We start from the raw sequence: 26808 nt of genomic DNA, 5'->3' as shown, positions 1-26808 counted from the left end.
CCCAGCGACGATGAAGGAACGGCGATATATTTCCACATCAGGATGGTGTGTGACTTGGAGGTGATGGTGTTCCACTGCTTGATCCTTGATCTGCACTAAATTAGCTGCTCTCGGCATGGTGGGTTGGGGACGCTACAGTTTACCTGGATTATGGAGGGGAAACCAACCTAGAGTTGCTGCTTCTGATCATTATCCAGTGACTGCTGAAGCAGAGTGCATATGAATGGATGCTGGATGAAGACACGATCAAATAGCCCATTGGCATTCAATGTTCAGGCTGACATGAAGAATTACCACTTGGGAGAGGTATTGGAGAGCTGCCAAAATTTGTTAAACTATAACCCACCATGAGCTCCTGGCTTCGGGAGAGGAGGGAATGCTTTTCTTATTGAATTTTTTGTTAATATTAAATTCCATAAGCAATTTTTATACAGTTACGTATGACTAAAGAGAGCACTTTTATACAGATAATAGTGAGTGTTTGTAGATGTTTGTCTTAGTTATAAACTATAAACCAAACTATCGTATGAATCCCAAATTAAGATTACAGCTTTTAAATCACTCCTAGTTACCTCTTGTTTTTGTTTAAATTCTAGGTCCGTTTTTGCAAACAGTGTCAATGTGAACATTGATGTCCAGTGTCCTCCATGTCACTGCTGTGTGGCGGTGGAAGGATTGATGACTGTGGTGTCGTCACTCCCAGTTCCGCAGAAATGATTTGCAGTTGATGACTAGGAAATAATGGGCCGTATATTCCGATCCCTATGGGTGTGTACGAGCTGTGCACCCATCTGTAGGGACATCGGAAATGCTGGTTCCAGGCATGCACAGCGCATGCGCTGAAAACTGGCATTTCCGATCTGTCAAGAATGGTTTTGACAGATACTCCACCTGCCCTGGAGAAGGGCCTCTGCGGGCGGATTGTTTCGCTTTCTGGAGACCCTCCGCCCGCAGAAAACCCTTCGACATAAGGCCTGCTTTTACCAGGATAAGAGTTGAAAAAATGTTAAGAAAAAAAAAAATTCACTCATTTATCATTTAAAAATACTTCAAAAAAGGTAAGTTTATTTTTAGCCCCGTAAAAAAAACTTAAATTTTTTTCCAAAAAATTTAAATTTTGTTTAAAATATTTAATTTATTGTAATTTCAACTATTTTAAAAAGGTGATGGTTTTTTAAAAATGTATTTAAAGTTTTAGTATGTTTTTGGGGTGATCTCCATTCATATATTTGACAGGTCTATCTGTCAAGTGTATGAAGGGAGATTCCCTTATGTGATTGGCTTCCCATGGCCCACGTGATCCCAGGGATGCTTGTGAATTGCCCGTGCCTCTGGGATACCTGGGCCCTGCGCACTCGGAGTTTGGAGGGGCCCGGGAGTGGAAGTATACGCACCTCGGGAGCCCTCGGGTAAGTTCGTAGATTTTTCCAGATCGGAGGCCTCCGCACGCAGGAGGTCTCCGATCGGAAAATACGGCCCAATGTAATCCGCATACAGGGAATAATGGATACCAGAGACTGATTACAAGGCACTAGTCTTGCCAGGAGCTTCAAATGTCAGTAAACCCATGAAGAGTTTATTATTATGACCATTACCTGAATCCTGTGTTAGTTTGCTGCCTTGTAATTATTCCTATGTTGCCATCTTTTCCCTTCAGTCTTCCACCTACACGCTACAGATTTTGAAAATCCAAGCTTGACATCACCTAACCATTAATTCTTGATCGACCCCATCATCTCTCCTGCACTTTATAACTGTGGTGGTGTCCTGCACTATGAGCCTTGACCCTTCACCTAGGTTGCTCAAAAAAAGCTTTTTGATAAAGAACAGTCACTATCAAATTTATGGCTAATGCTTTCACTTTATTTTTGCCAGCAGCAGGTATCACACTCAATGGGGCTAGTGTGTGACATTGTGCAGACGGATAGATTAAAGGCCGCGATGTCAATCATTACAAATTTATCAAATGATAATCCACTTCTGATTACTGGGATAAATAAATTAAGTGTGAAAGATTGTAACCCTTCACCTCTGGAACCTGGGTTTGGACAGGGTGCAGGCAGGATCGAAGTCTTTTGTAATAGTTTACAATCAGTTTCGTGAATCCCAATCCAATTCCTAGTGCATGAATCTGAGAGCATGCACACACCCTTGAAGTTAGCATAGAGGACACTAATGTGGCAGCTAATATAAAAAGGCAATTTAAGAGGTGTAAAAGGCACATTGATACTGCACAAGATCTTTGAGGTTGGGTTTGTATCTTTTACCTGACTTGTGAATGGCAGCTTCTGTCACTGGGTCTGCAGGAGAAGAATGTTGCTTCACCCAACGCTGTCATACCTCATCTCGACCAGAACAAATCTAAAACATCAATAGCAAAATAATCTAAAAGAATCCAATCCATTTGCCTCACATGAAAAAAGGACTGGTCCTTTCAGTTCAGAAGTGATGAGTCTCGTGTTTTTAAAAAGTTGTTGAAATTAATAATTGAATTACTGCTAAATCGTGAGGCCAGCTTTCAGTGGGCTGGTACAATTGGATGTAATAAGAATTCTTACAGCATAATACATTGGTCAATTTACTGCTGGGTTAATTCTGGGCTTCAGAGTGAAGGATGTATTTTACTAACAAAGTAACAAAAAAATGGCTTGCTCTATAAAAATGTAACTTTTGATTTCATTTTGGAAAGAGCTGGATTGCCTCTTGTTAATGAGACACACCAGTCATGAAATTTGAAGTTTATTAGCTAACTGATTAAATATATTGCAGTTGTGTGATTCTTTTATCACAGATTATTAGCAAATAGCAAGTTGAGGGATGTTAGCGCTGGGAAATGTGCTTTGCTATTTCAGTCATCGAGTATTAGCATCAAGCATTCCTGGGTGAAGTATAGCACACGCAAATGCAGAGCTGAGCTTCCTCTGCCAGGCCATGTAGCAGTACTCCCTCCTACATTAATATGACATTTTTCCCATTTTGCAGCCCAGCCTTCCTGTGGTCTCCGAGTGCTGATTGTCAATCAGTGCTATTCTGTGCTGTGGGTCTGTACCCACTGGGAGCTGGATTGAGAATGCTCATATTCATTTCACATTGGACCCTCACAGTTAACAGACAAAGGAGACTTTCATTGCGTCAGCTTGCAGTGGATTTGAACTGGGAACCTAAAGGCAAAAAGCCAGTGCCAAACACACTGCAGCACCTTGTTCCCTGTGTGCAATTATTTTTTTTGCTCGTCTATTTCAAGTTTATATTAGAATGCCAATGAACAAAATTCTGTGTGAGGTCAGTGGTAAATCAATCTATGAAAATGTTTCATATAATAGAATAAGATTGTTTCATTTGTTAAAGTAATAAGGGTTGATGCTGATATCAATTGTACAGGAAACTCTTGATTTACCAGCACCTGAAATAACCGGAAATCTCTGTTAACCGGCAAAATTCAGGAGTAGGTTCAGGTAAGTTTTACTTCATATTAGTGGCTGTTCCTGGATCAGTGGCTGTGTAATCGGGGTTCTTGCACTTTTGCTAAGCAACAGGGACGCTTGGTCTGTGGCCGGGCTTCTTGCACCTGTTGCTAAGCAACAGGGAAGCCTGGATTTGTTGCTGTGTATGGAGCTCTCGTACCTTTTAACTATACCTCTGTAATCCGGACGTTTTGATAAACCGGCACCACGTCGGTGCCGGATAAAAAAAGAGTTTCCTGTACTTTAACTGGGGTTTACCATTCTGACGAAGGGTCATCGACCTGAAACGTTAACTCTGTTTCTCTCTCCACGGATGCTGCCCTGGCCTGCTAAGTTTTTCCAGCATTTTCTGTTGTTATTTACCATTCACTTGGTTCATTAAAGAAGAATCACTTGGTGGGCCCTATGACAGATGCAGCTTTCCACTTACAGCCATGGTTGCGTTTATGGTGTGAGTGGATGCTTAACGTATGCATCTTGTGACTGAAAATCTCACACCAGCATTTGGCCAATGTTGCCAGCTCTGTGTTATGGATGTAACTGGCATGCCCACCTCTGATCGGGTTTGGGATCCATTTTTTTTTCTCTGAACTTTGATCGCTGTGCTTCACTGAGGCCTACTCACAAAACATTTGCCGATGATCACCATCCCAAGCTTTCCCCCTTTCTTGCCTTAAATCCTGACTCCAGCAATGTCCCAGAACGTGTGGCACAGAGAGGCACGTGGAGCAGCACATTTGGTGAAGGTCGCGGATTGAGGGAAGGTGAGCTGTTAGTAGTCCCCAGTCTGTTTATGAAGTATCATTGGCTTCGGTGTTTCAATGGATTATTAATTGTTAGTTGTAAAGCAAGACTTCAAAAAATATATAATGATTATATAGAATCAATACTTCCTCATAAATGTGGTTGGAGCAGACTAGCATGAGGAAACCTATGTAATAACCCAGTAACTAAATCTACAGACTCACTGCGCCGTGTTGTCCTTTGCTGTACTTGTTTCAGCAGAGATTTCAGTAACCTAGGAAACGGTCTCATTGGGTATGTGCAAAAGCGGTTAAGAATAATCCAAACACAGGGTAGAGAACAAAGGACTAAACATGTGAAGCATGATAGTCTTTAAAATTGGGTTTACATTTTCACTGCTTGAAAACTATGATGAAGTTGCTGCTCATATTACTTTACAGGATTAAAGGTCCTCATTTAAAGAGACAGTATCCCAGCTTCTTAACACTGGTTTTATCTTTAAACTATTCAGAAACTTGCTGGCATTTCAGCGGAATCTTTAAAGGCTTCTATCAAAGAGAAACCTTGAATACTTAAAGCAGGAAAACGGGCCTGCTCTTCTTTACTTGATAAAATAACCCCCCTTTTGAAACTACTACTTCACATTCCGATGACAGCATTACAATTGGTCATTTTAGGTGAGTAAGCCTGTTGTTTATTTCTTGCCTGCCGTCACACTGTGTTATTTTAAGGTGCTTTTGTATTCTATGCAAAACTTTATCCAGTTTCAGGAGAGTGATATCTGTACATGTCTCTTCGACTTTTACCCTTGGACTGAGGAGCTGGTCTCCTTGGATTTGCTGGCCTTTGCTTTTCCACGGAGCCCCAACAGAAAGCAAACACACAAGACCAGCTGCCTGTGTTCTTTGAATTACTAAACCTGGCTCATTATTCTGATAGCAGAATCCTGGACCTACATTTTGGGTGCGTATAAATTGCTGAGGGGGAAAAAAGGAAGCCAGGCTTGTTTCCACTATGGAGTGAAATCGACTGAGAAAGACCAGGGCTCCCTCTGCCAGTTAGCTGTACCCAACTGAGAAAGACCAGGGCTCCCTCTGCCAGTTAGCTGTACCCAACTGAGAAAGACCAGGGCTCCCTCTGCCAGATGTACTGACTGAGAAAGACCACGGCTCCCTCTCCCAGTTAGCTGTACCCAACTGAAAAAGACCAGGGCTCCCTCTGCCAGTTAGCTGTACCCAACTGAAAAAGACCAGGGCTCCCTCTCCCAGTTAGCTGTACCCAACTGAGAAAGACCACGGCTCCCTCTCCCAGTTAGCTGTACCCAACTGAGAAAGACCACGGCTCCCTCTCCCAGTTAGCTGTACCCAACTGAAAAAGACCAGGGCTCCCTCTGCCAGTTAGCTGTACCCAACTGAAAAAGACCAGGGCTCCCTCTGCCAGTTAGCTGTACCCAACTGAAAAAGACCAGGGCTCCCTCTGTCAGTTAGCTGTACCCAACTGAAAAAGACCAGGGCTCCCTCTGCCAGTTAGCTGTACCCAACTGAAAAAGACCACGGCTCCCTCTCCCAGTTAGCTGTACCCAACTGAGAAAGACCACGGCTCCCTCTGCCAGTTAGCTGTACCCAACTGAGAAAGACCACGGCTCCCTCTGCCAGTTAGCTGTACCCAACTGAGAAAGACCAGGGCTCCCTCTGCCAGTTAGCTGTACCCAACTGAGAAAGACCACGGCTCCCTCTGCCAGTTAGCTGTACCCAACTGAGAAAGACCAGGGCTCCCTCTGCCAGCTGTACCCGACAGACAGACCAGGGCTCCCTTTGCCAGCTGCACTCTTTGTGTGAAAAGCGGCTTTACTTCACTGGGTCTGGAGATTATTTTTGTGTTTCTCAAATGATAAAGTAGTTGAAACAGGAAATGGTGTTGCTCCTGGTTACTTGACAGAACGACAATTCCGATGAAATTCCTACTTCACATTTGTGCTGAATGGCAGTAATACTGTTATTCTTGGCTTTAAGCCATGCGCCATCTGCCTGTATATTAGAAAATAGTGTGTGTATTTCCCTCTCAACTAGTTCATTGACCGGCGAGATTAGGAGATTCCTTTTTTAAACAGAAGGGTGTTAATGTGCTAGCAGAAAGTGGTGGAAGCACAATCTATAATGGCTTTTAAAAGGCAACTGGATAAATATTTGAAAAGGAAAAATTTAAGAGTTTAGGGAATGGACAGGGGAAATGGGACTAAGTGGAGAACTGGCACAATGGGCGGAATGTCCTTCTGTGCTGTAAGATACTCTGTTAAACCAACTCATGACATCTTTTGACCTAAATTGTTCTTACATTTTCAGAATTGTTGGAGCAATATTTTGTGGGTTGTTTAGCTTAATCTTCTGAATTTCAATAATACATTTTCCAACTGTAATTTAATAGCACATTACTTGGATTAAGGTGCTGGAATGGACGGTAGGGTCTGAAAACAGCAGTATTTAAAACATCCCATCATGTGCAAGTGAAAATGTAATTTAAGTTTTTACAGAAAGCTCTTCAACATACATTGTCACAGCAGATAATTTACTCCTCCTCCAAAGCAACAAAATGGATTCACAAACTTGTTTGTTTTTAAATGCATACACTTTACAGTATAACATTCAGACAAAAGGATTTTCTCGCCACCCAGAGACAATGAAAATAGACCATCAAACCCTTCAATGATGGTAAGGATGTTCTGTGCGGACCAGCAGGAAGTCAAATGTTTTCCTGGTTTTTTTTGGGGGGGGCCATAAAGTTCAGATGATTCCTTCATCCAGCAGTTTGTTGACACCATTGCAGATTTTCTGCAGATACTCTTTGTAAACTCCATCGGGATTGTACAAATCAGACAGAAACTCCACATCTGCAAAGAGTCTGAAAACGTGGTCGATGCGTCCGTGAGATTTGGGGGTGAGGTGACGCTCAATCAGTTCGTGCAGCAAGCCCTTGCATTCGTTCAGCAGTTCCGCCAAAACGTTTCTGTCGAACGTAAACTCAACCTCGTAGAAACTGACTGCTGTCATGGCGGCCTGATTTAATTTCTTCTTGAATTTATCTACAATCTCCACTTCGTCCTGGTTAAACTGGTTATTTCTGTAGAGAATCCCAATTTTTAAAGCGATCTTGATCAAATCCTTCAAGACTTTGTGGGCTTCTTTCTTGTCGTTTGTGTACTCTCTGATCACTTTGTACAGCTCGTCTAGGATGTCGCTACTGGTGTCGTCAATGAGCATATTGGCCACTGCTTTGGTGGCCATTTTGCTGAGAATCTTTTTCTGAGCTTGCAGGGCCAAGCTTTTGGAGTTAAAGGTTTCAGTTCCCACTGTGAAAATAAAGGAATAAAACCAATGATCACAAAGGATTTTCATGAGATACAGTTACATAGTTACATGAAGTCTTAAGCACAGAAGCAGGGCGTTCTGCCCCACTGGTCTATACTGGCGTTTATGCTTCACACGAGCCTCCTCCCACCCCTCTTCATCTAACCCTATCAGCCTATCCTTCTATCCCTTTCTCCCTCATGTGCTTATCTAGCTTCCCCTTAAATCCATCTATGCTATTTGCCTCAACTACTCCTTGTGGTAGCACATTCCACATTCTTACCACTCTTTGGGTGAAGAGGTTGCTCTTGAATTCCCTATTGGATTTATTACTATCTTATACTTATGACCTCTGTATGATAGATGTAGACAAGGAAGGCTATGTTTAGCTCAACTTTGCTCATTCAACTGAAATAAAAACTATTGTTCCTCAAACTTCTCACAGCTTCCAACTGTTTCTTGAGTGGGCCCACACTTGTACCACTTGACTATCCTACTCGGAAGCCCATTCCATGTGTTGATCACTCTTCCCTGATGTCAGTCCTAAATTGGCCAATTTGAACCTGTGACCCTCCTTGTACTACCGTTATGGTTGAGCTTGAAGTAATATTCTGGGTTTAACTTGACACAATACATTATTGTTGAATTACTGGAAGGAATCTCGTGATGCTAATGATGTGATGTATAACCATATTGGCAAATCAGATCACGACTCCATCCTGCTGCTACCCACCTATAGGCAAAAACTGAACCAGGAAAAGCCTGTGATGAGATCTCTACAACGCTGATCGGATCAATCAGACGCTATGTTACCAGACTGTTTTGATTCCACTGACTGGGATATGTTCCGGAATGCCTCGGACAATGACATCAACACATATACAGATTCAGTCATTAGTTTCATAAACAAGTGCATAGACGGCGTTGTTCTGAGGATTGTTGTATGAACATTTCCCAACCAGAAACCATGGGCAAATGGCGATATCCGTGCTATGTTAAAAGCACGGTCCATCGCATTCAATTCTGGGGACATGGATGAGTGCAAGAAATCAAAGTATGAGCTAAGAAAAACCATCAAAAATGCAAAAAGACAATACATGGACAAAGTGGAGTCACACTATCATAGCTCAGATTTGCGAAGGATGTGGAGTGGATTACAATCTATTACGGACTACAAAGGGAAACCCAGCTGTGTCATGCCCAGCAATGCCCCTCTCCCGGACGAGCTCAACACTTTTTACGCCTGGTTTGAGGCCAACAACAACTGGCCTGTTACAAGGGCGCCCGCGGCTCAGGACGACTGGGTCTTCTCAATCTCCGTGGTTGACGTGAGTAAGACTTTTAAGAGAGTGAACACCCACAAAGCACCCAGTCCAGATGGAATCCCTGGGCGTGTCCTTAGAGCATGCGCTGACCAGCTGGCAGCCGTGTTTACGGATATATTCAACCGTTCACTGTACCAGTCTGTAGTCCCCACCCGCTTCAAGATGACGTCGGTTATTCCAGTCCCCCAAAAAACTAAAGTAACCTGTTTAAACGACTACCGCCTCATAGCACTCACTTCTGTCATCATGAAGTGCTTTGAGTGGCTGTTCAAAACCTACATCAATTCCTTACTACTGGCCACACTGGACCCACTCCAATTTGCCTACCGCCCAAACAGATCTAGGGATGATGCCATCGCCACTGTACTGCACACTGCCTTATCACACCTGGATAAGAGGAACACCTATGTGAGAATGTTGTTCATTGATTATAGTTCAGCATTCAATACCATTATCCCCTCTAAGCTTGTCAACAAGCTCAGGGAGCTAGGACTTAACACCTCCCTATGCAACTGGATCCTGGACTTCCTGACGGGCAGACCCCAGGTGGTGAAAATAGGCAGTAATACCTCCTCCACACTGATCCTGAACATGGGAGCTCCCCAGGGTTATGTGCTCAGCCCCCTTCTGTACTCCCTGTTTACTCACGATTGCGTGGCCACGCACAACTCCAACTCCATCATCAAGTTTGCTGATGACACTACCGTTGTAGGCCTGATCACAGATGGCGACGAGACAGGTTACAGGGAGGAGGTAAGAGCCCTAGCAGAATGGTGCAAGTACAACAACCTCTCCCTCAACATCAGCAAAACAAAGGAGATGATCGTGGACTACAGGAAGCGGCAGGGAGAGGGACACACCCCAATCTACATCGAAGGGGCTGAGGTGGAGAGGGTTAGCAGTTTCAAATGCCTGGGTGTATTCATTACGAAGGACTTAACGTGGTCCCATCACATCGACGTCGTAACCAAGAAGGCATGCCAACGCCTGTTCTTCCTCAGGAGACTGAAGAAATTTGGAATGGCTCCCCAGATTCTCACCAACTCCTACCGGTGCACCATCGAGAGTATCCTGTCCGGCTGCATCACTACCTGGTATGGCAACTGCACTGCCACAGACCGCAAGGCTCTACAGATGGTGGTGAAAGCTGCACAACATACTATAGGAATTAAACTACCTGCTGTACAGGATATCTACCCGGAGAGGTGCCGGGGGAAGGCCCTGAGAATCATCAAAGACGCGAGCCACCCCAGCCACAACCTCTTCGCCCTGCTCCCATCCGGTAAGAGATATCGAAGCATACGGTCTCGTACCAGCAGGTTTCTAAACGGCTTCTACCCCCAGGCCATAAGACTCATGAACGAATAATTTATGATTATTTATTACTGTTTTATTTATTACTGTATTTCTATTAGTATTTTTATCATAGCTATGCCATATTTATTCCAATGTTGGGAGGACTCGTAAAAATCAACATTTCATTGTGCAGTACACACATTTGCTGCATATATGACAAATAAAATTGAATTGAAGTGAATGGAAAGGAAAAATCAGGAATGATGGCAACCTGAAATAAAAACAAAGACTTGCTGCAAGTGCACAACCGGTTAATCAACATCTGTAAGAGAAAGACACTTAAGGGGAGAAATTCGGTGTCGCCCCGTTTGGGGCGCAATTATCGGCCGGGCCCAAAGTTTAGCGCCTGCCGCTAATTATCACCTCCGACTACAAACTTGACTTCTATCACCCCTGGAGGTGATTGGAGCGCTAAATCAGGCGCTACATACCTCTCTTAAGGTGCTAACACCGAGGAGCGAGGCGCTACCTCAGAGCGCTGGCGAAGCTCATGTGATGTCAGTCAGCAATGGAACACAGACACACTGGCGCCGGCCAGTTCTTAAAGGGGAGGGTCGATCTTGCTCTCCAGCCACACCCTGCTCATTGCAGCCTTGAATCTCGGCCTGGAGAGACCTGTACATCAAATCTGTTGGAAAGAACAATGGAGAGACCCAGGGAAAGAGCTCAGAGTGCAGCCCCCAAGTCTCCTCTAAATCAAAATGAACCTGCAAATTGCTGCTCAGTACACAAAACTCCTTCGTACAGTGTTGAATCTCTCCAGAAGTCTGTCTCTCTCTCTCTCTCTCTCTCCTTCTCTCTCTCTCTCACTCTCTCCGAATGTGTGGTGCAAAAATGTCGCTGACAAAAAAAGGCAGGAAGCGGTCGCCTTTAGGTAGTGCTCCCCCAGTCCCTTCCCGACTGCAAAACGCTCCCCTCAACCTGTCGTTGCTAGCGGCAGGCAGAAAAGCAGGGGGCGCCACTCAGTATCCGGTCCGGGGCGTTGCACGCTCGACTGATGTCACAATCTGTGGGCTCAGGAGATCGTGGCGGTAGTGTTTAACGCCGCCGCAAAAAGTCTGGTCAATTTTGCCAGCGGCGCAAACATCGCCGCGCCCGGCCGCTAGTTGCTTTGTGCCCCATTAGCGCCCTCTTAGGGTGCTAACGGGAGGCGCAAAGCAACTGAATTTTTCTCCCTTAATATTTGGGGCTTTCCGCTTTTCCAGAACCTGTATCATATTGTGGCTTCCTAATAGATAAACTAAAAATGAGACTGATATTTAGAAAAGCAGAATATAATATAAAAAATAAAGGATATGGGGGGGGGGAAGAACCAATCAAATATTAGAGAGGAGACAGAAAGCGGAGTAGCTGATGTTGTATTTACCGTAAGGTTCTGTGTTACATCAGCTCTGATAATGATGGCTGTGCCAAAAGGTAAAGGAAGTCGTGCCACTTACTCCAGAACCACTGAAGACACTCTTACATTAAAGGAGTGCAGCTGACAGCAGACACCTGATTATCCAGCCATCAGCTTCACTTCTAACTTTAACAATGTGATCGGCATTGTAACCCTCGAAAATGTGGATCTCCAAATCTGCTATTGGATTAAGGCCTCCTTTCTTCAGAAAGCTAAACATGCAGAGCTGCCTTTGCACATTTGAAACACCGCTAACAATCGTCTCTCCATATTTCATACTAGATCACAACAGGCTGTTTGAAACTGTCACCCATTGCATTTACCACGGCAAGAATTTGGATAAACATTATTTAATAGGACAGAGGCAGCATGGTTTTATGAAGGGGAAGTCATGTTTGACAAATTTGCTCGAATTCTTTGAGGACGTAACATACAGGGTGGATAAAGGGGAACCAGTGGATGTAGTGTATTTGGACTTCCAAAAGGCATTTGACAAGGTTCCACACAAAAGATTACTGATCAAGATAAGAAATCACGGGATTGGGGGTAATATACTGGCATGGGTGGAAGATTGGCTATCTAACAGAAAACAAAGAGTTGGGATAAATGGTTCGTTCTTGGGCTGGCAATCAGTAACTAGTGGTGTTCCGCAGGGGTCAGTGCTGGGACCCCAACTCTTTACAATCTATATTAACGATTTGGAGGAAGGGACCGAGTGCAACATATCCAAGTTTGCCGACGATACAAAGATGGGAGGGAAAGCAGTGAGTGATGAGGACATAAACCTGCAAAAGGACATAGACAGGCTAAGTGAGTGGGCAGAGATTTGGCAGATGGAATATAATATTGGAAAGTGTGAGGTTATGCGCTTTGGCAGAAAAAATCAAAGAGCAAGTTATTATCTAAATGGAGAGAAACTGCAAAGTGCTACAGTACAAAGGGATCTGGGGGTCCTGGTGCATGAAACACAAAAAGTTAGTATGCAGGTGATCAGGAAGGCCAATGGAATCTTGGCTTTTATTGCAAGGGGGATGGAGTATTAAAACAGGGAAGTCTTGCTGCAGTTATACAGGGTATTGGTAAGGCCACACCTGGAATACTGTGTGCAGTTTTGGTTTCCATATTTAAGAAAAGATATACTTGCTCTCGAGGCGGTTCAGAGAAGGTTCACTCGATTGATTCCGGAGATGAGGGGGTTGACGTATGAGGAAAGGTTGAGTAGGTTGGGCCTCTACTCATTGGAGTTCAGAAGAATGAGAGGCGATCTTATCGAAACATATAAGATTGTGAGGGGGCTTGATCGGGTGGATGCGGTGAAGATGTTTCCACTGATGGGTGAGACTAGAACTAGGGGGCATAATCTTAGAATAAGGGGCTGCCCTTTCAAAACTGAGATGAGGAGAAACTTCTTCACTCAGAGGGTAGTAAATCTATGGAATTTGCTACCCCAGAGAGCTGTGGAAGCTGCAACATTAAATAAATTTAAAAGGAGATAGACAGTTTCCTAGCAGATAAGGGAATTAGGGGTTACGGGGAGAGGGCAGGGAAGCGGACGTGAGTCTAGATTTGGATCAGCCATGATCCTATTGAATGGCGGAGCAGGCCCGAGGGGCCGTATGGCCTACTCCTGCTCCTACTTCTTATGTTCTAAGAATGGGGCAACCATTTAATCTTCATATGAACACAAAAAACAGAGCAAAATTGCCCTAAAACTCATCCAAAGGTCATTATTCCAGGTCACCTCTGGTCAGAGGCCATGGTTTCTGGCCAGTGATGTACTAAGTGGTCAGCTTACGTATATGGACCTGGGACAATATTTTCTGCTCAATATCTGTAGGGAACATTCCCAGCCAGCAGGGAAGGATCCAGCAGCCAGAAAACAAAGTTGTGTTTTTCAAACAATTGTACATGCACAGTTGGCTGAGGCTGTCAGTATTTTCAAAATGGATTTGCCTATGATGCACTTTACATAGCATTTACAGCACAGAAATAGGCCATTCGGCCCAATGCCAGTGTTTATGCTCCACACGAGCCCCCTCCCACCCTTTATCATCTCATCTTATCAACATAACCTTCTATTCCTTTCTCCCTCATGTACTTATCTAGCTTCCCCTTAAATGTATCTATACTATTCGCTTCAACCGCTCCCTGTGGCAGCAAGTTCCACATTCTTGCCACTCTCTGAGTAAAGAAGTTACTCCTGAATTCCTTATTGGGTTTATTAATGGCTATCTTACATTTATGGCCCTTAGTTTTGGACAACCCCACATGTGGAAACATCTTCTCTACATCTACCCTATCGAAACCCTTCATAATTTTAAAGACCTTTATCAGGTCACCTCTCAGTCTGTTCAATCTTTTCTGATAGTTATAACCTCTCAGTTCTGGTGTCATCTTTGTAAATCTTTTTTGCAGCCTCTCCAGTGCCTCTATATCCTTTTTTTAATATGGAGAGCAGAACTGAGCACAGTTGTTGTCAGTAGGCTGCAAATACTTAACGGGGTATGTTGTGTATGTACCTTTAAGAGAAGAGCTGATTTTATACTGCAGTACCGGCAGTGACCACCCCTGTATAAAAAGCCCTAGCAGGCTTCTGTACTTCAGTCTGCCGTTACCCTCTGTTCAGTAAATACCTGTTTTATTGTTCTCCCGCAGTCCGTGTATTATTAAGGTGCGGACTCTACAGTGGCGACGAGCAGGTTCGAACTCACCTGCGGTACTGCATCACCTCACGGGGATCTTTCCCTGAGAAGAAGTTTCTTGGAGGTTGAAGTCTGAGCAACGGGCGTCGACCGCGGGCAACCGCCCAAGGATCCATCGGTGTTCGGAGAATTGCGGGAGAGGCTGTGGAGAGCTGGGCTTGGCTCCCCAGTCAAGGTGTTCCAGCAAATCGTGCTGGTAGCAGGTAGTGCGCTGACCCTTCCGGACTGCGGCGGGCTCGAGCTCGATCGAGCGGCTCTACAAAAAGGGCCGCGCAGCGTCGCCGGGAGGAAAGAGAGAGAGGGTGCAGCGCACAGGGCGCGGTCGGTGCTCAAGAACCGGGCAGCGTAGAGGAAATAAAACGAGGGGAAGGAAAAGTGAGACACGCCGGGTCGCCGCCATTACCCTGTAGAACGCTAGGAGCAGCGTGGCAGCAAGGGGAAGAAGGAAAAGCGCGGGAGGTGCCATTTTAAATCACCCAAGATGCCGAAGAGTGGCAGTATCACTGCTTTCGACAACGAGGTAGAAGACTGGACCACGTATGTGGAAAGAATTGAAGTGTACTGCAATGCCAATGAGGTGGCCAATGGAAAGAAGGCGTCGGTATTATTAAATTTAATGGGCGCGAGAACGTACGGCCTATTGCGGAATTTAATTACCCCAGCTAAACCAATGGAGAAAAGTTTTGAAGAGATTGTTAATATCTTACAGGAACACCTAAACCCCACACCGCTGCTGATAGCAGAAAGATTCAAGTTCCATAAAATAAACCAGCACAAAGATGAGAACAATGCTGACTATCTTACGGAACTACGCAAGTTATCGAAGCACTGCCAGTTCGGAGCAGGACTGGCAGACACCTTACGGGATAAGTTTGTCTGCGGGCTCCAGAGTGAAGGAACCCAGAAATGACACTTTTCGGAAAAGGACCTGACTCTAGAACAGGCTTTCAGCGTGGCAGTATCCTACGAAGCAGCAGCACGGGGAGCTGCGGAAATACAACAGAAACCACAAGAATACAATGCTAACGAAATGGCGTATGGAGCAGAAAAGTGCTATCGCTGCGGCAAAACAACCCATGATCAGAAGGACTGCTGGTTTAAGGACAAAGTATGCAGGCAATGCGGGAAAATGGGACATATAGCAAGAGTCTGCAGGTCGGGAAAGAAAACCAACACTACAAGAACTACTAAGGAAAAGTACAAGAAAGTAAAAAAAATGACAGACAGTAGTTCGGAAGATCAGGAGAGTGATAACTACTCCGGGAGCAGGAGACTAAGTTGTCTAAAGTTACACAACGTGATCGCAAAGGAGGATCACCGAACCATTTGGGTCACCCTCATGATAGCAGGGTCCCAAGTAAAGATGGAATTGGATACAGGATCAGCCCTAACTGTCATGAATCGACGAGACTATGAGCGGCTATTCTCACACATACCCTTAAAGGACACGTCCATTGTATTGAAGACATGCACGGGGCAAAAAGTCTACCCCAGAGGAAAAATAAGGGTGCCAGTTAAATACAATGGCAAGGAAACACAGAAACTGTATCTATATATACTACAAGATGGAGGACCACCATTATTGGGACGTGAATGGATCCGAAAAATACAATTGGATTGGCATTCCATTCAGGCGCTAACTGTGACTGACAAAAAGGATGATGACGTCACACCTGGACGACTGTCACAAATTCTAACTGATGCAAAAGAGGTGTTCCAACAAGGACTTGGGACTCTAAAAGGAGTAAAGGCAACGATAAAAATCGAAGATAACGCAAACCCAAAATTTTTTAAGGCCAGACCGGTGCCGTACGCGATCCGCCCAGCCGTTGAAGCAGAACTGGAGAGTCTGGAGCATTCGGGTGTGCTGTCCAAGGTGGACTGGAGCGAGTGGGCCACACCCATCATTCCTGTAATGAAGAAATCATTGAGCAGCACGCCTGGGGAGCCGAAGAAGGTTCGCATCCGTGGGGACTTCAAGGTAACTGTGAACCCAGTCCTGCACACAGTACAATATCCACTTCCACGGATAGAAGATATTTTCGCCTCACTATCTGGAGGGAAACGCTTTACGAAGATTGATCTGGCCCAAGCGTATCTACAAATGGAGGTGGAAGAAGCATCTAGGAAATACCTCACGATAAACACTCACAAAGGCCTTTACCAGTACAATCGACTGGTATTTGGGGTAGCATCAGCCCCGGCTATTTGGCAGAGGGCGATGGAACAAGTCCTGCAAGGGATCCCAGGGGCCCAGTGTTATTTGGACGACATCCTGGTTACGGGCGAAAATGACAGTGAACACCTTGCCAACCTGGAGCAGGTGCTCACTAGATTGCAGGAATATGGGCTACGAGCCAACCGCCCCAAATGCAAGTTCTTCAGGAGACAAATCTCGTATTGTGGCCACATGATTGATGAGGAAGGGTTGCATAAGTCGCCAGACAAGATTGAGGCTGTAGTCAAGGCCCCAGCACCGGAAAATGTGTCGCAACTGAGGTCGTTTCGCGGGTTGGTGAACTACTACCATAAGTTCTTGCCAAATTTATCTACAATTCTGCACCCACTGAACGCCCTGCTGCAAACTGGAGTAACATGGAAATGGAGTGATGAGCGTAAGCGTGCCTTTCAGAAATGTAAATGCCTAATCACTTCAAAAGAAGTATTGGCCCACTCCAACCCAACACTACCGATTCGGTTGGCATGTGATGCGTCTCCCTACGGCATTGGAGCGGTGCTGTCACACAAATTCCTTGACGGTTCAGAGAGGCCAATAGCCTTTGCGTCGCGCTCGTTAACTTCAGCCGAGCGTAACTACGCCCAGATTGACAGGGAGGCCCTCAGCCTGGTGTGGGGGGGGGGGGGGTGAAGAAGTTCAATCACTATCTGCACGGGCAGAAATTCACCCTACTGACTGATCATCAGCCCCTGGTCTCCATTTTTAACCCAAAGAAGGACGTTCCAGTGATGACGGCGCAACGGCTGCAAAGATGGTCACTTTTTCTAGGGGCACATCAGTACGACATAGAGTACAAGGGTACGAAGCAGCATGGAAACGCTGATGGGCTGTCGCGCCTACCGTTGCCTACGGTAGAGGAAGCACCTGCAGTGGACCCTGTTGAGATATTCCATGCGACCATAGTCGAATGTCTGCCTGTTACAAACTCAAGTATAGAGAAGGAAACACGAAATGACCCGACACACTCTCGGGTCTATGATTTGATGGTGAAGGGATGGCCAGCACATGGCGACTCACTGTTGCCAGCATTCTCGCCAAGGAGAGAACAGCTGTCAGTGTGCCGGGGGACCTTGATGTGTGGATCCCGAGTGGTAATTCCACCCAAGTTGAGAGACAGAATGCTCAATGAGCTTCATGAGGGTCATCTGGGAGAGGTAAAAATGAAAAGCCTAGCCAGGGCTTGTGTGGTGGCCAGGAATCGATAAACAAATCGAGGACCTGACCAAGAGCTGCTCAGGATGCCAGAAAGTCCAAAATGCACCACCACAGGCCCCTCTACACCCATGGGAGTGGCCCTCATCTCCATGGCAACGGGTACACATTGATTTTGCTGGTCCATTTATGGACTCAATGTTTCTAATCGCCGTGGATGCCCACTCGAAATGGCCAGAGGTCATCAAAATGTCCTCCACCACCACGGAGAAAACTATTGCAGTCCTACGGACCATCTTCGCCAGGAATGGCTTGCCAGAACAGATTTGCTCCGACAATGGGCCACAGTTTGTGTCCGAGGATTTCCGGAGGTTTCTGAGGAATAATGGGGTGAAACATTACACATCTGCCCCATATCGTCCAGCCACAAATAGATTGGCTGAGAGGTTTGTTCAGACCTTTAAAAAGGCAATAAATGTGATGTATAACGACGACATACCACTACAACACAAGGTAGATAATTTCTTGTTTGCTTACCGGAATGCGACACATGCAGTCACCAACCAAGCTCCAGCCATAATGTTCTTCAACTGAAGGCTAAGATGTCGCCTGGATTTGCTCAAACCAAACATAAGACGAGATGTTGAGGATAAGCAATTCCAGCACATCAACGAGAAGCCAACCAGGAGCTTCAAGATAGGGCAACCAGTCTTGGCCCGCGACTACCGAACAGAAAAATGGCAGCTAGGAACGATATGCACACAGCAGGGACCACTAATGTACACAGTGGACGTTGGAGAGAGCATCGTGAGATGCCATGCTGACCAGATTCTAGAGTCACAGGAACAAGCCAAACCTATACCACGAGCATGTGCACCTGGTAATGAACCTGAAGTACAGATTGCGTCTACCTCAGAAGCAGTGGTATTGGAAGCTGACGAATCAACCAATGACAATGAGCCAGAATCGACTCCACCGCAAGAACAGGATACTCGAGAAAGGCGCTATCCAGTCAGGATCAGGAAGCCTCCTCAAAGACTGAACTTATAAATGATTATTTCAGTTGATGTATATAGTACAGAGAAAATTGTAATTGTAATTAGTTATTATTTAGTTGTTAAATGAATGTTATGTACTGTTTATCTAAAAGGGGAGGAATTGTTGTGTATGTACCTTTTTAAGAGAAGAACTGATTTTATACAGCAGTACCGGCAGTGACCACCCCTGTATAAAAAGCCCTAGCAGGCTTCTGTACTTCAGTCTGACGTTACTCTCTGTTCAGTAAAATACCTGTTTTATTGTTCTCCCGCAGTCCGTGTATTATTAAGGCGCGGACTCTACAGGGTAGAATTTCTGACCAGAAGTAATGTTTCTGCCAACTCCACCAGGGCATGGGGGGGGAATCGGGAAACTTGCGCTTTTCAATGTCACCTGGTCTCCGCTTGACCCTTCCTTCATGCAAATTTCTGTCCGTAATGCCAGCGTTTTGTACTCGCATGTCCTGTAGGTACAGGAAACTCTTTGGTATCCGGCACCGACGGGACCGGGATGTTGCCGGTTGATACAAAATTCCGGATAACGGAGAGGTATATCTACCGAGGCTATTTTTAACAAACAAAAATAAAAAAATCAAGAAATGTGCAGTATAATTGGGTACTCACCTACAGAATGTTGTGTTAAATGGATGGTGGACGATGCTTGATTAAGTACAGTACTGCTAGTTGAGGGTAATCTATAACTCTTTAATTACTTAACAGTAAAACAAAACTTATAAACGACTGTATACTGTAGTTTTCGGAGTGAGAATTGTGCCGGTTAAACGAGCATTTCCTGAGAATATAAAAGATAGGATCTCCCAGTCTTTTGGCAAAAGTCTCGACCATCATTAATTCTGAACGTTCACAAGCTGTAAACAGAAATAAGCTCCAAGGGCAGAGGGTTTCCAGAAGATGCAGGAAATGTTTATGTTAATAGAAGAGCAGCAGATTCATTGTCTGCTGCCTGCACGTACAGCTGGTCCTGCCAGTGTCAATCAAGTGTCCTCAACTGCTCTGCCTCCACCTCCTTCCAGTCTAGCATAGGGTTGATTTACAATCTAGGTCAATTTGCTGCCAACAGATGCATCAAAAGAGGGGCTGATACATTGTTCAGCAGTCCCAGCTCTTATTGCTCTTTTCCTATTGACTATCAAAGGCAGCATGGTACATATTTTACTGAACTGTTTGATTCTCCAAAATCCAGGGAGCCATTGATGGCATCCATGTGGCCACTGGACACAAGGCCGGGCCCATGCAAACATAAGAGCAATGTACAGCTGGTCAGTGATTAGAAACACTACAGCATGCAAGGTAATAGCTCCTTCTCAGATAGTAGTCGCAATGCTTTCAGTTAGTGCCAATTATCTATGCCAGACTCCTTTGAAAGTGAAGGCAGATTGGAAGGACGGCTTCATGGAAACCAAGGCTACGCTCTTCAGCCCTGCTGAATGACACTCTTGTGGACAGAAGCAGAGCACAGATAAAAGCTCCATTAGCCAGCAAGATCATCATAGAACTCACCATAAGTATCCTGAAACAACACTTCAAGCAGTTTATTACAGTGCAGTATCGACAGTGTCTGCAAATTCCTAGTCGTCAGCTGCACACTGCACAACATTCATCTGCAAAAAGGCCTAACCAAGGAGACGCAGGAGGAAGACACCCCAAACCAAGATGAGAGCAGGATACAGACGCTGATCAAGAGGATGACGCTGTAGAAACACGGGTACAGCCAGGAAGACTATGATACCACCTGCTCATCCAAGTGACCTCCAGCTAGTTGCTGAAGTCACCTCTTCAACTAACCATCCTGTCCATATTTGAGCAATCAAGTGGCCCAAGTCACTGTCACCAACATTGCCCTCTATTGACGACCAAAGGCAGCATGACACATATTTCAGCTACCATGGATGTCCAATCTTTCCTGTGCTGCTATCTTATTCTGTACCATCATAAAGGAACATCTGGGCAAAGTTGAAATGTTGTGCATCCAATTTACTTCCCCTATTCGTTGTATGCTACTCTAAGGATTCTTGACCTAGAGCTTCCACTTGATGAAAGTGCATGATGTGTGTCTTTCCTATCCCATCCCATCCTATCCCATCCCATCCATATTCAAGTTACGCATTAATGACAGGAAGCCATCAAAAGATGAATTTCCGATCATTGATGCAGTAATGAACCTGGATGCGAGGAATTCGGTGTGCTCCTGGCATCCGGTGTTATAGGGCAAAAGGCAGGTTAAATTTTAACTGGCCCACGAACCAAGTCCAATTGATCAAAGGATAATCATTTGGACTCAGCTAGAGCGCTAATTAAAAAAATTCTTTCACTGTTGCAGCTGCCCCAGAGGCAACCAGACAAGTTCCATAGCTGAAGAGGCCCGAAGCCTGGAGCAATGATAATCATCCCAGCCCAGAGACAGGCTGCACTTTGCAAGCATCGTTAAGTTCTGACAGTCTTCTTCCACAAAGAGCCGGCACGGGCACAATGGGCCGAATGGCCTCCTTCTGGGCTGTATCATTCTATGGCTGTATGGCTCTATTATTTCCCAGGTCTTGCAGGAACTGTATGTAGCCTTGACTCTGGCCGCCACTTCCTGCCAGAACTGCTGCAGTCCAAAGATGTGCGGGTTAGGATGATTGGCTATGATAAATTGACCCTTAGTGTTTGGGGGATTAAATACATGGGGTTACAGGGATAGGGTGGGATATGTGTTGGTGTAGGGGTTACGGGGATCGGGTGGGATATGTGTCAGTGCAGGCTCGATGGGCCGAAATGGCCTCTATCTGCACTGTGGGGTTTCTGTGATTCTGTGATTCCTCTCCACTGGGAAGGATGCCCTGTAATGGCAAACAGAGCAAACCTCCAGATACCAACCTCCCGCAGCAGCACCTCCACTTCACCATCCATCAATTGAGGGGTTCAGGTGCCATGCTGCTCCACGACTTGCCCAGATACCCTATTTTTTTGTTGTCAGCCTCTTTTTTGCTATCCAGACGTGTTTGCCACATTCGACCATTTGTGTGCCATTTTGTTTTTAAATAACTGCTTTAGGAGTACCAGAAATTTCTCCTGCCCCTCCCCCCCCCACCCCCACACCCCCCCCCCCCCCTCCCCCCCTCAACCAATGGGCAAGTTCTCAGTGGTAGGTGGATTTCAGCTGGGAACTCTTAGTGAATCTCTAAATATGCCAATCAAGGAAGTTTTGGCCATCAGTAGCACAGCAAGACACATAGCCCACTGTGCACTGTTCCTGCTACTGGAGCACCAGCCTTGGGAAAAATCCACTTGACTGTCCAGGCTGACATGAAAAGTGGCCACGTGGGTGAGATACCAAAGCACTACCAGCCACCCCCCACCCCGGCAAGAGTCAGTGCCATCTGGGGAGATGAGTAAATTGGAAGAAAGAAAGAAAATGCTGGTTCGCTGTTTCAGGTCATTGAAGGAGCAACAAGTGCCTCAGACTTCATGGAGAAAACGGAGATTAGTAATGACATGTTGTTATAAAGACTGGAGTATTTAAATATTCATAAGGCATCAGGAACAGTTGGAATGCATCCAAGAGTTCTTGAGGAACTGAGAATAGAAGTAAAGGAAGCTGTAACTGAATTTTTTGCATGTTTTAATGAGGACGGGAGCAGTACCAGAAAATAGGAAACCAGCTAGTCTTGCAATTGTTTTAACAAGGTCCAAAGTGTGGACCTGGGAATTGCCTTAAAGGGAGTGCAACGAAGGTTCACTGGACAGATTCCTGGGATGGTGGGATTGTCCTATGAGGAGAGATTTAGGAGACTAGGGCCTAGAAATTGGGTTGGGGCGCAAAAGTCGCCTGAGCGCAGGATTTAGCGCAGCGTTCGAGGCTTCAGCGATTGTCAGATATTCAGTTTCATTGCCCCTCGAGGGACACGGGGCGAGGGCGCTGAAACTGAATATCGCAGTGCAACGTGCCGCAGTGCCACACGCTGCGGCACGGCAGGCCTTCCTCCCACTGTTAAGGGGGAGGGGCCTGCAACAGCGCGATCCCCGCTCGCGATTGCCGGCAAACGAGCCCGGCACCAAGGAGAAGTGCCGGGCTCTCGGGAAACAGCCAGCAATGCCGCGGGGGCGGGGGGTGCTGGCAGGCGGCCGCCCCGCACCTCCACCTTAACTTGTGCCGCTGCCGGCACAGTAAGGCCCCGTGAACCGGGCGCGAGTAGCGAATGGCGCAACTGCGCCGTTCGCTACCAAATATCGCGAATGGGGCGCTGCGCACACCGATGACGTCATCGGTGGCGGCGCAGCGCAAAAGGCTAACGCCACCATTATTGCCCCAACTCAATATCGCGGGAGGCGCAGCCAGTGGTGCTACAGCCACTGCCTGCCTCTTTAGGCGCTAACAAGTGGCGCTACTCACCCAATTTCTCCCCCTAGGTCTATATTCCCTAGAGTTTAGAAGAACAAGAGGTGATCTCATTGAAACATATAAAATTCTTACAGGGATTGATAGGGTAGATGCAGGGAGGATGTTTCCCCTGGCTGGGGAGTCTAGAACCAGGGGTCACAGTCTCAGAATAAGGGGTCAACCATTTAGGACTGAGATGAGGAGAAATTTCTTCACTCAGAGGTTTGTGAATCTTTGGGATTATCTACCCCAGAGAGCACTGCCATTGAGTATATTCAAGACAGAGATCGATAGATTATTGGCTTTTAAGGATATCAAGGGATATGGGGATAGTACGAGAAGGTGGAGTTGAGGTAGAAGATCAGCCATGATCTTATTGAATGGCGGAATAGCTTGAAGGGCCGAATGGCCTACTCCTGCTCCTATTTCTTATGCTCTTATGTATTACAGGCCTCTTAGCTTGTCATCCATTGACAGCAAAGCATTGGTGTCTAATATGAAGGAACCAATTAAAGTACACTTAACAAAGGCCAATATTCATTTTTGAACAGCAGTTTATAGCTAATAAATTTAATGGGAATAGACCCACGATTATTTGCTTGGGACCTACAGAGACTAATCTGGAGTCCTAATAATAATCTTATTTTAAACTTGTTTCATCCTTCTTTGTAATTCAAGATTGAATGAAAAGCAATATATTTATTAAGGTTTAAAACGACAATATATGTAGCAGTTCAGTATCTAGCAAGCTTCATCTTCAGTCTTGGCTGGGTAGTCTGCCTTAAACCGATTGTTGAATTTATATGATAGCAAAATACTGCAGATGTTGGAAATCCGAAATAACAACAGAAAATGCTGGAAAAACTCAGCAGGTCAGGCAACATCCGTGGAGAGAAATTTGAGTTGACGTTTCGGGTTGAACCCTTCTTCAAAACTGGAAAGAAAATCTGCGATCTGACAAAAGAAGTAAAAGAAACAAAAGCAGAGAAAGAGACAATAAAAGGTGTTTGAAGCTAGACGAGATGGTAATAGGCTGAGATTAGGTGTGAAGTGTACTGGCAGGGCAAGAGATAGCTGCCAGGTGTGAGAGAGAAACAAAAGGAAAGGGGGGGGGGAAAAGGAGTGGAAAAATTACAGGAAAAATGTAATAGGGGCCGAGGTTATGATCTGAAATTGTTGAACTTGATATTGAGTCCGGAAGGCTGCAAAGTGCCTAATCGGAAGATGAGGTGCTGTTCCTCGAGTTTACGTTGAGCTTCCGTGGAACAATACAAGAGGCCAAGGACGGTGAGGTCCGAGTGGGAATGGAGCGGTGAATTAAAATGACAGGCGACCGGAAGCTCGGGGTCACCCTTACGGACTGAACGGAGGTGTTCCGCAAAGCGGTCACCCAATCTGCGTTTGGTCTCCCCAATGTAGAGGAGACCGCATCGTGAGCAGCGAATACAGTATACTAGATTGCGAGAAGTACAAGTAAATCGCTGTTTCACCTGGAAGGGGTGTTTGGGGCCCTGGACAGTGGGAAGGGGGGAGGTATAGGGGCATGTGTTACATCAATTTATATGTTGCTCGATATTGATGGTTAAGGAAGTTTGTATAAATTGTGTATGAAATAATAGCATTGATTGAAGTGAGGGAATTCCGTAAGGCTGATAACATGATGTTGGGCGTGTGCTGTATTATCGAACATGGAGACCAAAGTCCTGCAACATGCCCAAGATACTCAGCACCCCAAAATGTGGTGGGCCAGTAAGTAACTTTCTGGGAGCTTCTGCACAAACTGCTCATTAATGCTCCAGGAAATAGTTAAATTAAGGGACTGCTCCATAATGTGACTGGGGCACTTGGAAAGAATGCTTCAGGGGAGTCTGGTGGGGAAGTAGATACGGTTTGATCTGAGGAGGTCCTCTGCTTGATAGGGGGTCACCCTTATTTATTGCTCCTATGGCTTTTTTGTTTTTGACCTTCACCGATTGATTAAATCCCGCTGCAAACAGCAAAAAAAAACCCGGCAGTAATGATCAGGCACTCAGCAGGCCTCAAACACCCCCTGGCACATCATGCACTACACGCTGGAAACAGCCAAATAATCTTTAAATGAGCTGACCTCCCATTGTGGTGGGAGGCCAGCTCGTCTGGGTGCAGACATGGCCAGCATCTCGTGCTCCTTTCCTGGCCCATGTAAATACACGCACTGTAGCATTACACCAGCAGCAGACCTCACTGCTCCAGGCAGCTCTGCATACTCAGTTTCCTGTGGGGACTCATTGGGATGAACTCAACATCGAAGAATATCTTTTGATAGTAAATAACAATGATCGAGTAACATCAATAATATTATCTATATAAAAAGTGCCAGAATCAGATTATAGCAGCAATGGTCGTTATTAACGAGTAGGACTTATTCTGATAAAATAACGGCAGATCTTTCACAGCAAGATCACAAGATGAATGCAGCTGAGGGAGGCCATTTGTCCCATCTTAGGTCATCCATTCAAAAAGGAAAAGCCTCTAGTTTCGCCTCATGCCATCCAACCAGATCTTGAATTACTGAGGTTTTTGCCTCCACATCTCTTCCCTGGAAGTCCATTCCCTGAGATACGCCACTCCCTACCTTACCCCCCCCCCCCCACCGGACACCCTTCACTCTAACACTATTCACTTTTTTTCCTGCCACTTTATTATCCATTTCCAGGTTCTACCTTGAATTCCCATTACTTTGAAATTACTCAGCATCTTTAGTGAGGAACTTTGTCGAAGGTTTTCTGGAAGTCCAAATATAACACAGCGTACAATTTACCATAATCCACTTGATGTAAGAAAGAAAGAATCTTACGAACATACAAAATCGCTCGGCAGGAAAAGACCATCTGGTCCATCAAGCTTGCCTCACACCATGATGGCTGGAGCATCGTGAGTAAACACTACTTCCCTCCTCTCCTGCCCACCCCCACCACCCCCCCGGACCCATGTAATCCCTTGGGAGAGGCGAAAATTCTTGCATTTCTATAGTGCCTTATCGTACCTCTAAGAAAAGTCCCGAATCACTTCACGTAGAATGAATTACATCGGCCATTTACAGTTATTATGTGGGTAAAACACAGCAAGTTGTGCACAGCGATGAGCCATGCATGTAGCAATGAGATGAATTTCCAGTACTGTACTCTGGTGCTGATTTAGATTATGTGTTCAGCTCCTGAAAATGTCAACTCTTCAACAACAACAACTTGCCCAAATCTAGCCCTTAATTTTGCCTGAACAACATCGCACAACTCTACTGTTGATGCTGTTAGGCCAGAGGGGATTTGCCACTGTGCCCATCTTGTTCATTTTTAGTCATAATATTTTATTAGACGCTGTCACGTTGGGTGATTCTGGCAGATTTATTTGTTACGAGTCTTCTAACAATGTTAATTAATTGACTCTCACACATCAGGTCTACAAATAGTGGCTGTTCCACCCACACTTGGCAATGCCTTTGAAAGCCCTCGATTAAGGAATATATGAACTACATTCCATTTGATAAAGTACAATACTGACAGCAAGAGCAGTTGAGGGAGAGGTCAGACTGGAAAGACCGAGGATCAAGCGGTGATTTAAATAAGAAATGAATAAGCCACAGGACAAATGTAGAAATAAGGGCAACAGGAACTGAGTTATTG

At 45.5% G+C, this 26808-nt stretch overlaps 1 protein-coding gene across 1 annotated transcript in view; it reads right to left on the bottom strand.

Moving 5' to 3' along the window:
* Positions 1-6701: 6701 nt before the first annotated feature.
* tnfaip8l3 (tumor necrosis factor, alpha-induced protein 8-like 3) overlaps positions 6702-26808 on the bottom strand; it is a 93287-nt gene continuing 73180 nt past the window's right edge. The window contains exon 2 of the mRNA XM_085968637.1: positions 6702-7554. Within this exon, the coding sequence (XP_085824763.1) occupies positions 6989-7554 (566 nt within the window). The 3' untranslated portion in view covers positions 6702-6988. The remainder of the gene's footprint in view (positions 7555-26808) is intronic.

This window comes from Somniosus microcephalus, chromosome 27 (assembly GCF_052327205.1).
Source record: "Somniosus microcephalus isolate GS21.2 chromosome 27, FLI_Smic_1.0, whole genome shotgun sequence".
In the NCBI taxonomy this organism is placed as follows: Eukaryota; Metazoa; Chordata; class Chondrichthyes; order Squaliformes; family Somniosidae; genus Somniosus; species Somniosus microcephalus.
The sequence above is the reverse complement of the archived record's forward strand: the minus strand, read 5'-3'. Positions and strand labels throughout refer to the sequence as shown.